At 36.1% G+C, this 19,231-nt stretch overlaps 1 protein-coding gene across 4 annotated transcripts in view; it reads right to left on the minus strand.

Moving 5' to 3' along the window:
- LOC136246544 (uncharacterized) overlaps window positions 1–19,231 on the minus strand; it is a 108,709-nt gene that overhangs the window by 80,887 nt on the left and 8,591 nt on the right. For all 4 annotated transcript variants that reach the window (XR_010696593.1, XM_066038042.1, XM_066038043.1 and 1 more), the window contains exons 6-8: window positions 12,702–12,797; window positions 12,551–12,652; window positions 3,587–3,712 (exon numbers count right to left, since the gene is read on the minus strand). Coding sequence is in view for 3 of the 4 variants with exons in the window: in XM_066038042.1 (XP_065894114.1) it covers window positions 3,587–3,712; window positions 12,551–12,652; window positions 12,702–12,797 (324 nt within the window). In the remaining variant the exon portion in view is untranslated. The remainder of the gene's footprint in view (window positions 1–3,586; window positions 3,713–12,550; window positions 12,653–12,701; window positions 12,798–19,231) is intronic.

The raw sequence follows: 19,231 nt of genomic DNA on the forward strand, positions 1-19,231 counted from the left end.
TGTAACTCCAATACTTTATGATGTTAACTACTTGCCTAAATTATAAAAGCAACTAGCCAAGAAGTGTGCACATGTGTGTTAAATAGGGACCAGTCTAGTTTGCTTTTTTTTCACCTATTTTTCTTTCCAGCAATTCTTTTATTTTTCACCTATTATGCTCCATATTTTGCTCAAGAATTATAAATTTTGCTCAGCACTGATCTTTGTTAATTGAATATTTTCAACTGCAAAGCTACAGTTTAGCTTTAAAGTGACTGTTCTATTAGAGTATTTCAATTTTCCATCAGCAATTACTTCTAACATGTAAAGCAAGAAACTAGCTAATATTGCTTAATATGTGCGACTGTTTTATTAGGGTATCTCAATTGTTACTTGTTGTTCCTGTAACAATTAGCTATGTATTGTCGATATTTTAGCACATCTGACTGTTCTATTAGAGTATCTTGATCTTTTGTACAATTTTTATGTCCACTTCACAAAAATTGATGCCAGCATTTTGCTCATTGCTTTTACCCACCCATTATGCCAAAACATTTGCCGACAAAATCAACAGGTCCCTAGTGTTAAATTAATTTTCTACAGCCTTTGCTTTCAGTTATAGCTACAAGAAGTAGTACTACTGTACTTTAAGTACTCTTTGTTGATCACAATATTACAGTGCTTGCATGATAGGACAGCACCACATAATTTGCACATGTCTTGATAATTATTGGTTTTACTTACATGCAATTCTGCTGTTTAGTTAACCTCATATTCACATTATTAGGCTTGCATAATGGTGGAATAAGGTTCATGCCATGTATATCACCATACATGCTACTTTAAGACATGATCTTTAATTGTTCATTTCCAATACATTGATTTGTGTTATTGTGGTTAATGTGGAAAGTGAAATGGTCTTGCATGTATGGCAGGTACCAATGCTAGTAATCTAACAAAGCAGTCACACTAATGCAGTATCCATGTTTAATATTCATACAGAAATTATTTTCACCTGTAAATCATAGCTACGTATATGCTACAGTATACAAAAACTAATAGTTAAACAAACTAGTGTTAAAATAATTAACTTTGAATATTATATGTAGTATTCCTTTTGATGTCTGAAGTTACTAAATCCAATAGAAACTTGTGGTAGGGATATAAATAGTTATTAACCTGTGGTCTTGCCAGTGGTTGTTTACTATGTGCATTAATGAAATGAATATCGGCAAAGCCAAAAAAAAAATTATGTCCTTACTGCTAGCTTATTTTTTGGATGAGACTGGCATCATTAGCATTCAGCTACCAATGTCCAGCACAGTGCGGCACTGATGCAGCAAATGCAAAGGATAAATCTCAATGCTAACACACAATTTGCTTCTTATTAGCTTACAATACAAGCGTCTTTCTAGCCAGGCATAGTAATTTGTATATACTTGGTAACGGTTTTATAGTCATGCATGGTTATGAATGTTACATCAGTGCAGTGGCACTGACATGATTAACTCAACTTAAACAAGTATACAAAAAAATGAAATTTTCAACTAGTGTAGGGACCATAACACATCAATGAAAAGTACTGAAACAAGTTGGAGTAGTCCATGATATTAAATCAAAGTAAAACAATAAGAAGTGTATATCCCTACTGTGCATTTCTGTTATGGTATCTTGAGCACAGTAGGAATATAACACTTCTTATTGTTTTACTGTGATTTAATATCATGGACTACTCCAACTTGTTTCAGTACTTTTTATTGATGTGCTATGGTCCCTACACTAGTTGAAAATTCCAAATTTTCTGTATACTTGTTTATTAATTTTTTTTGTAAATAATTATTATGACTGGTGAACCCACGCATACTGCATCTGAAATGGTGCTGCACGCCCCAGCTATCTCAATTATTGTCTGAAAAGTGAAGTATTCATTATGCTTCATTGTCAGCTATGTTCAACCTGTTACACAGCATTTCGAATCAAGAACTGTTTGAAAAGCACCTCAGAATCCCCGCATACTGAAAGATATGGTGTCACATGCCCTAGTTACATCAATTATCATCTGAAAGTGCAGTATCCATTATGCTTCATTGTCGGCTATGTTCAACACATTACACAGCAGTAAGAATTAAGAACTATTCGAAAAGCAACCCTGCAATCGAAGTAGTCACTATGAAAATACAGACAATTTCGTTACAAAGGGAAGCGAACACGAGCTACCACTAAAATTAATTGACACTTTTCACTGTCAGCAAAGATGAATGGGACACAAAGGAAGACACTGGTAAGAACATGAATAATGCATTGTACATACTGCGGTATGCCAAAAGGCACCTCTCGGGCCAAAGCGACGTCAAGCAGTGAAAAAAATCAAGCCCTTAGTCTTAGCCGTTATAAAGTTACACTTGTCTGAAGGAATCAGTCAGTCAGTCAGTCAGTCAGTCAGTCAGTCAGTCAGTCAGTCAGTCAGTCAGTCAGTCAGTCAGTCAGTCAGTCAGTCAGTCAGTCAGTCAGTCAGTCAGTCTGTCAGTCAGTCGGTCAGTCAGACACTAGAAAATTCCCTTAAATAATTTTTTTTAAATTCCGTAACAACTTGTTGAAAGCGTTTCTTGTTGAAAGCGTTTCGTGTTGATCTGAAAGCTTGTTTGGGCTTAATTTTACCTAACCAATACTGGCTCATCATCGTCAGGGAAAATTGAGGCTTTTTTGGGTGATGTAATTTTGTAGGCCATGCGTACTCTTTTGTGGTCCCTACTATACAGTTACTATCGTACTGTATGATTAAGGATAAATCCTAATGCTAGTATGCACAGTTTGTCACTTTCTCTCAATAGGAAATTTTCTAAATCACTTAGAATGGGTGGACAAGGTTTCTATGCTATTTAGAGCCCTTCAAATGATGTGGGCTACCCACCTTGGCCTGCAGCCATGGTCATTGACTTTGTGAGTAGCCTTGCCCACATCGCTCTTCGGTCTCTAATAAATATAGAAACCTTTCTAACTAATACATAGTGTAAGGTTCCAGGTGATAAAGGCTAGTGAAACAATAAATAACATGAATGATGGCATTACAACATAGCCCTGTAAGAAAATCCCTGTTTGGCATTGAACAAAATAATTTTTATTACAGCTCAATGTAGAGATTTCCCATGGGGCTACACCGTATTTGTGAAAAGGGGACTTCCACACACTTATATTTCCAACTTAGACAATAATTAATAACTGATTAAGAAATGCCATGCATTGATTTAAAATTAGCTCAGTAGTGAACAACACCAACACATTGTAATGGCTGGAGAAACATCCAGATTTGTACTGTATGTTGCTTTCACAGTAAGTTATATTCAAGTTCAATCACCTGGATACCTACGTATGTACTTCATTTTTTCAATATAAATATATTAGTATGTATAATAAATAGTTAGTAAAGATAAAAGTTTCTAAAGAGTACAAACAGTTGGGGCATAATCCAGCACAATTGAACATAAGTGGAGTTTTACAGTTGAAAAGCATAATACTGTAGATATTTCCAAAACTTATTCTATGATGTTATTGATCATGCCTGAATAACCTACTGTTAGTTGCATACACAAATATGTACATCACTTACCATTAGCAAGTTTTCAGGCACCTGAACAGTGTAATTGTACTGTAAAAACAGGGGAGGGTTGTCATTGATGTCAGTCACTGTAACAACAACTGATGCAGCAGATGCTAGCATAGGAAAACCTAAATCCTGCAAGAGAATAAAAAGTATAATAATTTACAACTTCCTTCATAATACAGGTATTCACTTTATTGGGATACAAATTATACCTATTGAATATCACCATACAATAAGATGATAATTATGTGAGTTTGTACATCGAAAATAATTAATTAATTAATTAAACTCACATAATGATAATTATGTGAGTTTTTAGTTGTTTTTTTTCTGGTCACAGTTTGTACTCAAACTGTGACCAGAAATGTGAAAAGAGATCTTACAGCTTTTCCGATTGCATTAATTTGAATTGTGAAAAGGGTGTGTAGCAGCTTAAATTTTCATTAAAGTATACCCCCTAGCCTATCACTATTACTGAGTGTAATTTTGAGGCAATAGGTTAAACAAAGTTTATAATAAGATAGAGATAAATTATAATAAGCAAAACTTGAAAATTTGGAAAGGTTATACAATCCCTTTTCACAGATTCAGTAGCATTGGTGACCAGATTTGCAATAAATGTACATTACAGTGTAAGCCAAAGCCTCTAGTACAAAGCATTCATTGCAATGGGTAAGCATGAACATGTAAAACACCTCCAAAAATATATGCAGTACTTTTTCATGTCCAATATTGTTCATGATAAAAGAAAGTTTTAAATTAATGTAAGTGATAGCAAATACCTGGATATAGGTCCCGGCCAATTATGCCAGCATAATTTAAAGCATAATAGGTTACCAAAAGCATCAGGCAGAATGCTAACATAATAGGGACGATATTTGAAAATTTAATTAAAATGTGCAATATGCGCCTGAAAGAAAGCAAATAATCACTACCAATAATAGTATTATTAGTGCATTTTATATATTTAAAACATTATTTTTATGATTAAGAACATAAATTATATCTACTTTGATCGTGTCATTGTTGATTATATACACCAGTCAGAAAACACGAATGTAGTCTAATAAAACAGTCATTTCTATGATTTTGAAAGCATAAATTTGAGTGTAATAGGCGTAATGTTTGTGCAATGCTCATAAGCATAATAGGTAAAATTTTGGGCATAATAGGCTGCGGCCTACCTGGATACCACGTATCATGATGTTTTCCACAGCAAAGAGAGTTAAGAGGACTTTCACTGTAGCCCAAAGGAAGCTTAAAAAAATGATTTTGTCATATTGCAATTTGCTACTGCCAATAGAGAAGATAGTGCCCATCTTGATTTTGTTGCCAGAGACTTTTGGGGTCAAAATAGGCAGCGTACATTTTTCGATGTCTGGGTGTTTAAACTTTTTGCATGCTCCTATTTTCATTCCCAATTGTCCAGATGTTATCAGCTTCTTGAACATGAGAAATGATAGGCATATGATGAATGTGTTAGAGAGATATGAGAGAGCTTGCTTTTCACCGTTGGTGTTTGCAGCTACTGGTGGCATGGGGCCCACTGCTACAACAGTTTTTAGGAAGCTTGCTTCTATGTTGGCCGAGAAACGTGGCATTAATTATGAAACCCTTATTCTGGCTATGATGTAGGCTTTGCTTTTCACTTTAAGTTTAAGATTTTCAGTGATGTACTTGAGGTGTCATCACTCTTCGAATTGTGTGGTCCATCAATATCTCAATATTGATCTGGCCTGCTCCGAGGGTTGCTTGGAGTCTGGTGGCCTTGTTTGATTGCTGGTGTTTCCAGCTGTCCAGCACTTTAACACCCAGTGCTGGGAGTGGTAGCACGGGCAGTCCATCTAGCCCAGGAAAATTTATAAAAGAAAAAAAATTATTTTGTCATATTAGATAAAAGAAATGTTTCTAATGATTCTTACAGAAGGCACAAGATGTTTTCTTGACTACGGTTTTTTTTTCTTTGAAAAAGAAGTTAAAAAAGAAAATGAAGGGGAAGCTCACCCATTGATCATGAGTTTGGTGAATGAATTTGATAGTTCGAGCTAGAAACCTCTGGATTTGCAAACTTAGCATTAAACAGCAATTTATTACTACTAGCTTATGCAAACCAGACCATATAATTCATTGCGGTATATACGTATGCCCATTGCGGTATACACGAATGCCTGGCATATAGTAAATTTAATCTTTTAAAGGTCTCTTCTTTATAAAAAATGCTACTGGACATTTACCATAGTATATTACAACAGATAATATAATTGTTATGTGGCCAAACTTAGCAGAACGGCATAGCACCATAAAATGGGAATTTTGTACATTTTATGATACAATTATGAAACTTTCTACACAAATTGTGCTCTTTGTGACATATGTGACCATCTCAGCAAAAACCCAACTTGTTCGCACAAGCATGCATTTTGAGAAAATCGAAATAATAAAATAATTCGTAAAATTATGCATGCTACAAAAAAAATTATGCAAGTTTTTATCAGGCCAGTACTTGAAGAAGGAAGATTCAAATCGATTAAAACTATATACTATCTTATTCGCCTGTTCATGGAGAGTTTGAAAATCTGTTTTGTTTCTCTAGATCCAACGGTATGTGTGTCACGTGCGTTTGTTTATGATGCGGTAAACATAAACAAAATCGTCATCATTTCTTCTACCAAACCGCCTTCATATCCATATATGCAAGTATCTACAGGGCTATTGCTATACCTTGGCTAATGTGCTGATCCATGGTGAACATTTTAAGCCAAATTGCAGCGTTGTAGACTAATCCAAACGGAAGTTATGGCTGTGAATGTAAGCACCTGTAGCTTATTTGCAGTATAGTCACTGTACAAATCGATTATCTTGCTCTTCCTACCGTCTAGCACTATAATTCCAAAAGTATATACCACAGAAGGCTGGTGGTCCATTCTTTGAATACTGCAGATATTGCTGAGTGAATAATAAAAATTTATTGTGTGAACAAGTCGGGTTTTTGCTGAGATGGTTACATATATGTTTTTTAATATAGAGCCATCACAGATTTGACTTTTGGTGACCTTTAGAGCCATTTTCACTGAAAATTAATCATTTTGTCTTTATCTCCCTGAGGAATAATTTTACACTGTTAAAACATGGTATCAAATTAAAGGTGTTGATCTAAGAACTATATTGACTTTAGTTTGAAGTTTGCATCTCATTCCACTACAAAGCTATGATCATTTTTAAGTGATGAAAGTCTTTGCCCTTGGGGTGTAAATTACTAATGGGCAAGAAATTCATAGAATTTCATGGTTAACATAATAATCATAACTTTGGAATGCAATCATCTACTTACTGTACTTCAAATAAAAGCCAAGTAGTTCGTTTTAGCAACACCTCTTTTGAAACTGTGCAAAATGATGCCTCAGGGAGATAAAGACAAAAACAATGAATTTTCAAGACAAAAATAATGAATTTTCAAGACAAAAATGGCTGTAAAGGTCACCAAAGGTCCAATATGCAATGGCTCTATATCCAAAAAAAATATTTCTCAAGGAATACAACTTATATGGAAAGTTACATAGTTGCATCAAAAATTGCACAACTATCGCACTATGCCACTCTACTAATTTTACAAAACTGATTCAAATCGCAGGTAACACAACCAACAGAGCTAAACTACCATGTTGATTTTGACCCTCAACATATTGCATTACTCAAATATTTGAGGTTGTTTTAAGGTTACGGAATAGTTTAAAATGCGTGGGCGGAACAAATTACCTAACCTGCTTTAAACCAAGCAGGGATAAATAATTTCAACAACTGTGTTGTGTTAGCAATACAACTAATTGTGCTTGTTTGTTTTTACTACAGAACAACGACTGTTCTTGGGTGTGTGGTCTACACTAGAGCGATGTTTTATAAAAACGCGCCGCCAAAAACCAGACAAACAGATTACTGAATCCTTATAATTTCAACACAAGTGGCTAAACAATTAAAATATCTAGGTCCTGTGGAAGCGATTCTTTAAGTTACTGGTAGTATAGACGTTTTATTGAACTTTTAATAGTTTTTTCAGGTGAAACAAGCTCTTTGAAGGCTTGTATCCGAGTCACTGGGGAGAAACACGCCAAAAACGCTTCCACAGGAACTAACAAATTTAATATACAGTATCACTATGCCCTAGAAATGCCAATACAGCCTACAGCTTTTGCTGTATTTGGCGGCAGAAAAACATGGTAGTGACAGCTGGAACTGAGCGATGTACGGGCTGGCTTACTTGTGTTACTACAACAAATTGTAGTGTTCCACCTGCCTCAAACTACACTGTAGCTACATAAAAACATTAAATATGAAGGGCTTCACCTTCATTTGAAACTTTTCACGTTGCTTGACTGGTTTTATGGTCTTCTCAAAAAGAATCGATAGGCATTCAAAATTTTGATTGATTGCCCGTGACTATCCCGTAACCTTAAGCAGAATCTGTCCTGGATAATATGGCAAGCTCCAAGGCTGTTTCTGGCCTTGTGAAGGACCTGGCTTGACAAGAATTGGTGGTATACTGGTGGATGGCCTGATGTAGTAGGCCAAATGTTTTCCTCTATTGATTTCACTGCATATCAACAAATAATGAGCTCACACAGCACTATTATTAAATTTTTATTGTATCTATAAAATAACTAAGACTGGATTACATACAACCAAGTACATACAGTAACATTGCAACCTACCAATTGGGCAAGCATAAACAGTGCCATAGCAGCATTCAGAGAAGTGTGTGCCAGTGGAAATGATGCATATGCATAAATACACAGGCAAGGGAGTTTAACTGGCATAAGAAAACCACAATAAAGCATAACTTATACAAAAATCAAGTCAAGTACTGAAAGTTTATATTGTAGGTGTAATGTGTCTCTGAAGATGACTCAGTAGTGAAGTGAGGCTATGCACAACAAGGGATGTGGTGAAAGCATAATTGCAACTGAGCCTGCAAAAATAGGGCATGTGGGCACATGATTTTTTCCTACTTTTTGAAATCTCCATCATTCGTATCTTTTTATACTGCTATGCTATTGCAATGCAATTTTGAGCTCTTGGAAAACTTTTAATTGTCTTTGATGCAAGTTACAGAATGCAGATGTTCTGTTCCAGTACTGAGATACAACCTGTTGTGTGATGGGGTGCAGTTTGTGCCCACATGCCCTGTTATCGCAGGCCCGGTCACAATTGGCTAATGATCCTAATATGGCACAATTGACTCTATTGTAACTAGAGGCCACTGGTGATGTGCCAGTATATCAGCGGTGTGGCATTAGCATTATTTGGCACAGTGATCACAGTCTATAATATTATGCATACAGCCATGCACAACATACAGGAGGTAGTTACACATTGTTGTATATGTAACATTGCATCTTCTTGTTTATTGAAGATTCACAGTAGAATAGTAGTTAAGTTGAAAAATAATTCCAGCTAGCAAGCCAGGTGTACAATACAAGTATTACATACATTGTTAACACAGATGTGCTACTGTATGGTAGCACCTATAGTAGGTGCTATTGAGCAGTCAAATTTTAAGCTTTTATATATGATAGCACTTCCGGTAGGTAATACAATGACCATTTCTGTAAGTGCTACCATAGCATCATTTGATGTTATGGTAGCACCCGGGGAAGGTATTAACCTCATATACAAACATTAGTAGCTAAATGAAAAAAATAGAATTGTGCAGTAGTTACAAACTGCAGTTCAGTCATTGGTACATTGTTAAGTTCCTTTCTTTCTTAACAGGATAAAATCTGCAAGGGGGAAAAACACTAACTACTGGTACCCATGCATGAATTTAATCACATACCATTTATAATACCAATCTTTGTTGGTCTTCATTGCTTAGTGTCAGAGGTGGGAACGGGTGGATTACTCTTGCTCAAGCTACAGATTAGTGTGCCTATACTCATTACCTTGTTGTTCACGAGTGCATCAGCTGGTAGGCACATCAGCTGGTTGTTCACTGCTGCCTGGAGTGGGTATCCTGCACACAAAACACACAGTTACAAACATTAAACATACTTGTAATCTTATTATTTACATGTAAAGTAGCTTCTGGCTCTCCTGCTATCACTCCGCTGACGTTTACTATAGTATGTATGTGTTGAGCTGGATCCTCAAAAAATGTAATACAGTAACTCATGGATGGAATAACACATGATCTTGAAATTAGGCTCACTTGCAGCACTGCTTGATCTGCTAAAAATATTTCAAAATCTTTTCGTTCAAATGTCTGAAAAAGCACAGCATCCATTACAGCCTATTTCTGAATTTGTGATGGAGTCAAACCATACATGTCTGTTGTTGATACCTTTGCTGTCACCACTAATTGTCTGGCTGGCTGAAAAGTTATCAACTTACTTGAGAAAAATTCCACTTATAATTTTAACTGTTTTTTCAGGATCCAGCTCAATTTGTACATGCTATAATCTTCTCCTTCAAGCAATAACAAGGGTGTGGTACTGGGCGTTATATAGAATTACATTTACGGTCAAGTCATCAGCATGAACAGGTGTACTTATTATATGATTGTGGCTTCATTCGCAGGCGACTCTATCCCTGCTTAGTTCAATGACATGTCTCTAGGCCTCGTAGTTTTCAAGAACATTATAATTATTTATACAGTGGAACCTGTTTATGATCACCTGGATTAAGCGGTCACCTTTACATAACAGCTATGGTCACGAGGTCCCAATATTTTCCCATATAAATGCATGCATGGTGGTCTGCATTAAGCGGTCACCTGTCTAACACATATAACAGCCAACCAAGAATTCGCCTATGAATCACTGTATACATAACTTCATCCTTCGTATAGCGGTCGCTTCCTTTTATGGTGGTTTGTTGAGCCAATGGTCTGACACCACGTCACCATTTCAATTAATGCGCAATTATCACGCTTCCTTCCTTTCAATGAATGCTATATAAACTATCAGGCTTCATTGCATGAACGTATTCAGTAGCTATAACCAACATTCATAACAAGCTCACCTTACCCTTTCTGTATAAAAATACCCAAATTATTACTTTATTGCGGTTGGCGCGAGCCTCTTAATAATAATAACTCATTTATAACGGTCATAGCTACTATAAAGTGCTGCAGACCACCTTATGCAGGTTTTCTCTATAACAGCCACCTGTATATAAAGGCCAGATATATCTGGTCCCAAGGTGACCATTATAGACAGGTTCCACTGTATAATTATTTATTTATAACATAATTTTAACTTCATTTCTTATTATTCTTAGTACTTGGTTGTACATTTAAGGCTTTACAGCACAAGTAAAAGTCTGTAAGACATCTGATCTGTAAGACACCTAGTCTTACAGCCTGTTTATAATAAGTGTGTTTGAAACATTGGGGAATGGAGAAATAATCTGGGCAGCCATCTTGTGTCTGGACTTTGATAATGGTTTACCTCCATTTGAAAGTCTATCTCTTGCCAACTTTGCCACCCTCCATCCCATTATGAGCACCTGTAATACTGTACTACTTCATTAGTCTAACTTCTCAGACTTTCTATAAGAGCAGCTACGTATAAGTACTGAAAGCTGAAAGGTTACTACTGTAAATCGATGTATTCTTTATATTTCATATGCATGCTTGCTATCCTTGGCAAGTTACGAATTGAACTCTTTAAATAATTTATTTCAAAACGTCTCATGTGCAATTTGGATGATTTTCCAAAATCCAGTCACATACCGTATTGTAAAAAACTTTGGCGGTAAAAAAGTTTGACGAAACCTCTCTGTTGAAAAAATTGGCTAAAAAAACTTTGGCAATTGAAATAATATTCACCAAAGTTTTTTACCGCCAAAGTTTTTACTGTACAGTAAATAAGGATCTCAGTAAGGATAAAATGACAAGGTGCCAACTCATCAGTTAAGTATAGTGTAGTAAGTGTATAAGTAGCTAGTGTTGTTGTAGCAGTACCTTTCTAGCTCGTTTTGTAGCTACTGATCTAACGACGTGCTAGCAAAGGCATGCTTCTCTATATCCTTTGATGCCGAGAGCAACCATATTTGCTTCTCAGTGAACTCCAGTAACAGAGGTTATCACATATATCAAAGTATTTGGCCAAATCCAACACGAGACAACAAACTAACTGAAGTGAGAAAGGGAAGCCAGTTGGAATTGCTCTCCTAAGTAGTGCTTACAACTGTGGGACACAATCCTAGGAAGACCAAGATCTCCAAAATCAGCTCGATCTTTATTGCATGGTGGTACGAGCTGATCTTCATCTCAAGTTCTAGTTACTCAATGTGCTCGTGTGATCATCTTAAATAATTGACGAAAAAACTTTGGCGAATTGAACGCTATTCGCCAAATTCATGAATGTTTTTTTACCGCTGAAGATTTTTACTATACGGTACACAGAATCCAACACTCTAATAAAATGCAGTATTTACAGTACTCGGTCACTGCTTAAATGCATGGTCAGTTACAGGTAGTTTAACATACATTGAAAATATTCATCTACAATTCTGCGTTATATGATACATAATACAAGTACACACATTATTTTGATACTTGCCACAAATTGGGAGATTTGAACATTATCTGTCACAATACTTATTTTTGTGTTATGAAAATATAATTTGGTGAATTTTAGACACTGTATAAACCCGTAACCAGAAGAAATAAAATGATGCCTTTAATACAGGTAACCGAGAACACTACAGTACATAATAGCTACATTAATGAGAGACTATACTTTGTTAACCAAGCTATCCTGCTTCCCAAGATGGCATTATAAAAAACCCATGTTCTGTTGTATTGCAATAACACCAACATAACAGAAATTCCTAAAAGATAGTGCCAATTTTGCTATCCACATATACGTGTAGCTATACTTTTGAAAAGTGTTACTGTACTTTAATTTTAGTGTATGCAATGAATATAGATGGCAATTGTTCCTGAACACTGTACTACACATACACACATACCACAGCAATCACAGATAAATTATAAAACTGAACAGCTTCATAGTCTAGAGATTCCACTAAGCTGATTTCTCCAGTTGTTGGGGTGACTGTGAAAGTATCAGTCTGTAAAATAACCACTTTACTACAACATAATGGAGTCTCCTGCTCATACCATTGTAATTAAGCTGAAACGAATTTCTGAATTTATTCCAATGGCATCACTATCAGTAGCCGCTAGCATAACAACCACAACACCTGGCATGACATTCTGTAATGAGGGACAATTACAAATTACCAGTTAGCAATACAATATACAGGGGAAGATCCAGAGTTTGGAAAGAGGGGGGGCACCTTGCTGAAAAACAGTTGAAGACCCCCCCCCCCCCCCCCCCCAAAAAAAAGGTCACAACAATAATAGCTAGTTATTTACCAAATAAATCATGTCTGTTATGTAAAATAAAATCCTATTTATAGCTTCATAGGTAAGCTATACACTGCCTCATGAACATTGTGACTGCTTTATTAGAGTAATCGACTGCTCTATTAGAGTATCTCGATTCTTGTATGTAATTTCTTGAAGGGAGGGGGGACATTTGCCCCAAATTCCCCATCCTGGATCCGCCATTGATATACTGTACAGTATGTGACCACATCTGCAAAAAATTAATTTAAAAGGTAACTTCATGGACTGGTGTGTAAATTGGCAATCATCGGAGACCATAAAGAAATGTAAACGTATAACTATCAGTACTATATAGCTATGGATGATGTTTCTATAATCAAACAATGTATTGAAGAATCTGAATTAGGTGTTATGTTTACAATTTTATATTTGTGACTGGATTTTGGAAAAACGATCCAAATCGCACATTAGAAGTTTCGAGATAAACGGTTTTAAAGAATTGAAGCCAGCATAACTCTCCAAGGATAGCAAGCACGCATATGAAATTTACACAAAAGATGCATCAATCTGTTACCTTTCACGCCACTTCCAGTACTTGTAGCTGCTTGTAAAGTTTCCCGCCAAATAAGATAGAAAATCTGAGCAGTTGGACGAGCGAAGTAGTATCACAAGTGCTCACAAAGGGGTGGAGGCTGGGGGGTGGCGGGGAGGGCAAAAGATAGGCCTCAAAATGGAGGCAGACCACGATTGGAGTCCAGACACGAGATTACAGGGCTGTGCTGGCTCCTTGGTGTCTGATATGTAGCACAATCTACAGAGAACACGTCTGGCCAACATTATAAGGCTGTCCACCAGTAAACCACTGATTCTTGCCAATCCAGGTCCTTCACAAGGCCTGAAACCGCCATTTGGGCACTCCACACCACCCAGAAAAGACGTCTATTAAAACCAGCCTCGTGTAGTTTGAGTAGTGCTGAGGGTCAAAACTTGTAGTACGATAGTGTAGCTATCCACTGGTGGTGTTAGTTTGATTTTGCCTGATGTGCGATTTGGTTCGGTTCTGTAAAATCTGGTCACATATAAACTTTTCCTGTCATATCAATAATGCAATACAGAAAGTATAAAATATGATCGGAATTATCCATCGAACATTTCATGCACTCACTCCACAAATTTTACGTTTATTGTATATGTGACCGGGCCTGCGAAAACAGGGCATGTGGGCACATGATTTTTTCCTATTTTTTCACACTTCCATCACTTGTAACTTTTGATACCATTATGCTATGGCAATGCAATTTTCCACTCTTAGTTGTCACTGAATTGGCATTATGATGCAAGTTACAGAAAGCAAAACTTTGGTTCCACTGCTAAGACTGAAGACTTACCATCACTGTATTACAGAAGGATGAGAATGAACATGATTATGACACACAAAATACCGCATGGCCTTGCAGATATACCAGTAAAAGAGTTTTTTCAATACAACACCACCTGTACAAGATAAATGGATTCAAATTGATGAACCCTATGTTTAAAAAAATGTGAAAAAGTATAGTTTGCAGCAAGAGAGTGATGACTGGAATCGTTTACTATCAGATATTGTTAAGACCACTGACACTATCCTGTTGAAAACTTTGCTAGATGCTTATTGGTATTATCATAGATTTACTGTATTGTAATGTGTGGTATTATAATGTTTGTTTTTTCAGAACCACTAATAATAAATAAATAACTAAATAGAAAAAAACTCAATTTTTAGATACAACTACCTTGTAAAGCATGAAAAATGGTGCAGAGTGATATAGTTATAGGTTTGTTACATCTGTTTTTGTAATAGCTAGAAACTGTTATTTTTCAACTTAATGACTTCTCTACTGAGCACCATTGGTATATGGCGATTAATAATTGTCAAAGTTGGCAAATTTGGATGTGTATATACAAGTCCCTTTTTTGCAAATTCAGTCAAAATTTATAGTAGAAAAATCCACAATATATTTTTCGTGGGCTTTGACATTATTAAGTTAAAGCTGCTTACCTAGTGATCCACAAACCACACAAGACAAATTTAAAGAAAATTTAGGAATTTTAAAAGTTTGTCAGGATCATTAAAATAAAAGCACATAGCAAATAGAAACCATTACCTGAACTTCAATTTCTTCTTCAGCATATACAATTAGTACTAGTAATAGCATGGGCAGCAGTGAAATTTGGGATAAATATCACAAGTGTTGTATTGGAAATTTACCATTTCCAATACAACAAGAGTGGTATTTATCCCAAATTTCACTGCTACCCATGCTATTACCAGTTAATACCATACTCGCTGCATATACGCATGCTGATTAGCATTGCCATGTACGCAATTTGTCACTATGTACTAAACATGCGTCGACACTAATTGGCGCTACATTGTTAACATAAATTCTAGCCAATGAAATTACAATTACAACTTTTTCACTGCTGTCAGTGAAATACGGGATAAATTTCACTGCTATTATTGAGACTTTTGTATGGGCAGTGAAACAGGTATGGTATTAGCATGGATAATATAAGGATTTACACTTCAGATGACTTTCCGCTTTGTTTAAGCACCTTTTACTGATCCACACTGTAGCTTATAATATGCTAATATTTATTTTCACTTGCATTTATTGTTATACTTTACTTGCCCCAGGCCTGATTCACCCTGACAGGTGTCTTTTGGCATACTTACCATACAATACATAAAACATGGAATTTCCTTTCTCGAGTTCTATTCTTTCAATGGCAGCACAAGTGTGGTATCAAATGGATGGCTTAATGATACATATCACATAAGAATGAAATGAAGAATTTCCCATCAAGACACAGGATTGTGTGTCATGTAGAAAAGCATAGAGCCAGTATGGGTGTGACAGACAAGTGTGTATTTTACAAGAAACAAGAATGCGTCGTTTTCACTCTTTGTAGCTCAATAGTGCCAGAGAAGAGATTAATCAATTTTGCTGTAAAAATTCTGTCAAGATGAGACATTTCTTGTTTCAAATTGAGCCGAATCCATCCAGCCATCACTGGGATATGCACCTTCAAAAATCACCTCATATTTTTCTTCATCTTCTGCTTCTCCTTCTTTTCAATCCACTTGGAAGAATCAAAATAGCTCACCCATACTTTAGTCAATTCTATTTAAATTTGGGGGGCAGTAAGAACGCAATGTAGCACATTTACTTTATACACATCCGATAAAGAACAAGGGAGTTATGTGCATTTGTTTAAAATGTAATAACATTAATTTCTGATCACCACAGGGTAAACACTTGAAGGAATGGCTAAAAACTTGGTCTGCACATGGAGTAACCATCACATTGCAAACCTTTTGTGGTTTGAAAGAAATTGCACTAACAGTCATGGAGTTATAACAAAATGCCAACCATATGTAACAAGTGCATGATCGAGTTTTATCAATTAAAAATAAAAAGTATTACTAGCCACACCTATCAGGTAAACTAGGTAATGGAATCATCTGAAAATAGGTACTAGATAGTTTACAGATTAAAACCACTGAAATACATTACGAAAGTCAAGTAAGTGTAACAAATGTTTGATCAAGATTCTCTAATAATGTAGTCATCCATTAGAAAATTCAGCTATGTAGCAATTCACTCTATGAAAATGTTCATCTACACCATGTAGAGAATTCAGCTCCGAAAAAATAACCTTGTATACAGTTCAGCTACATACAGTACAAAGTGACCGTAGGGAATTTAGTAAACAGCAACCACACTCGTATAGAGTTCAGCCACATGAAAAGTCACCTTAGAGAATTCAGCTAACAAAACGTCTCCCGGTAGGATCAGCTGAGTGTTCGGCTACAAACAAATGACCATGTTCAGTGGTAGATCTATGATTTTTAAAAGGGAGTTTCTGAATGTTAGTATAGCTGAATAATAAGGTATGTGTCTGGGGACATTTCTCCAATAATTAAATTTTAAAAACACTGGATTTTAGGCTACTTTTAGTGACAACTACAATAAATACTATGCTTAATAGCTAACTATAGGTCAAAAACTGTAGCTTTGATTGCTCTTAGTAGTTTCTTGACTGCTCTATTACAGTATCTCGATCGTTTTTAATGTAGTTAGAGGTGAACAGTGAAGTGTTGCTGAGGATTAAATACCTATAAATGATGTTAGTTAACTACAACAGTATGCATGCTACTGAAATACAGTGGCATATGAGCTAAATTTAAAAAGGAAGTTCTGTCAAAGCCACAGAAACCTATCTAGATCCACTACTGGTGTGGTGAGTTCAGCCAATAAACAGCACCCTGTATAGAGTTCAACTATAATCAACTCACCATGTCAATGGTTCAGTCACAAATGAGCCATTTGGAGAGAGTTCAGTTACAAACAAATTACCCTGTGGCTAGTTTAGTCACCAAAAGTGACCCTATAAAGAGTTTAGCTACAGAGCAGGTACAAACAAGTCACCCCCTGGAGAGTTAAGTAACCTAGTAAAGTGTTCAGCTGCAAACAAATCACCCTGTGGAGATTTCAGCTACAAACAAATTATCCTGTGGAGTGCTCAGCCACAAACAAGTCACCCTGTAGAGAGCTAAACTACAAACAATTCACCTGAAAAGCTTAACTACGAAGAGTCACCCACAAGTGTGCTCAGCTACAAACTTATCACCCTGTGAAAGGCTCAGCCACAAACTAGTCATCTGTAGAGTTTAGGTACAGAAAAGTCACCTTGTGGAGAGTTTAGCCACAGAAATGTGACCCTGTAGATATTCCAGAGACAAACAAATTATCCTGTGGAAGGTTCTGCCGCAAACCAGTCACCCTGTAGAGAGTTCATCTACAAAAAAAATCACCCATAGAAGGTTCAGTCATAAAAAGTTTCATTGTAGAGAGTTCAGCTACAAAAAATTACCTTGTAGAGAATCTGTTTAAAAAAGTCACCCCATATAGTGTTCAGTCACCATATGGAGAATTTTAGCCACAAACAAGTCATCCTGTAAATAGTTCAACTAAACCCTGTGGATAGTTTGGCTACACACAAGTCACTCTGTGGAGAGATCAGCTAAAAAAGTCACTCGGTAGAGAGTTTAGCTGCAAACAAGTTAACTTTTAGAGATTTCAGCTACAAAAAAAATCAGTAGATAGTTCAGCTACAAAATGCAAGGGCGTTTTTTGGATGGTGCAGATGAACTTACCTTCAGATGCAGAGTTTTTCAAAACAATTACAAATCATACCAAATCTTACATCTCTGGAGCTCACAGGTAACTACGTACTTGCACACTGATGCAGCTCTGTACTACTTTTGAGCCATGTCAATGCTCAATCATCGATGAATCAAGTATCACATCATGTGATCAATTGCACTCATGATGCACAGTGGAAATGGCAAAGGACTTTTGCATGGTTCAAGCATATTACAAGGCAGCAGCTGTAGTAAACTTGAGTGGTTTTATTAAACATGTGTCAGGTTAGCACAAACCGTGATGCATATCTATAATGAATGTTTTATTTCTTGTTAGTGTATATGTTGTGGGCAAATGATGTCTCAAATATATTAGAGAACAAGCCAAATCAAAAGTTATTGACCATCAACAGGAGGAAGAACCAAGAATAATGTATGTTTGGAAGAAAATATAGTGCACCAAGAAATGTACTTCCAAAAGTTATTTTTGATCATAAAGAAGTCACCCTGTGTAACTTCAGCTACAAACAAGGTACCTGCATGTAGATTTCGATACAAAAAGTCACCCATGCAGTAGAGTATTCAGTTCAAGTAAGTCACCCATTACAACGTTCACCTACAAACAAATTACCTTGTAAAGAGTTCAACTGCAAACAAACCAACTGTTTAGAGTTCATGTCACCATGTAGAGAGTCCAGTTAAAAACAAATCACCCCGTGGAGATTTCAGCTACTATACAGTAGTATGTTCACGTTGAGCTGAATCCTGAAAAACAGCTAAAAATTAAATGTGGATGTTTTCTCAATAGAGTTAACATTTCAGCCACCAGATGATTATTGGTAACAGCAAAGGTGTCAACAACAGACACGTACGGTTTGGCTCCATTACAAGTTCGGGAAAGGGCTGTAATGGACACTGTATTTGTATGGCTTCATCATAGGAAATGTATTGTGAAAATTTTGACTGGCCGTAAATATTATGTCAAACATTTGAACAAAAAGATTTTGAAATATTTTTAGTGGGTCAAGCAGTACTACAAATGAGCCAAATTTCAAGATCGTGAGTAATTGCATCCATGAGTTATTAAATGTTTTTGAGGATTCAGTTCAAC

This window comes from Dysidea avara, chromosome 2 (assembly GCF_963678975.1).
Source record: "Dysidea avara chromosome 2, odDysAvar1.4, whole genome shotgun sequence".
In the NCBI taxonomy this organism is placed as follows: Eukaryota; Metazoa; Porifera; class Demospongiae; order Dictyoceratida; family Dysideidae; genus Dysidea; species Dysidea avara.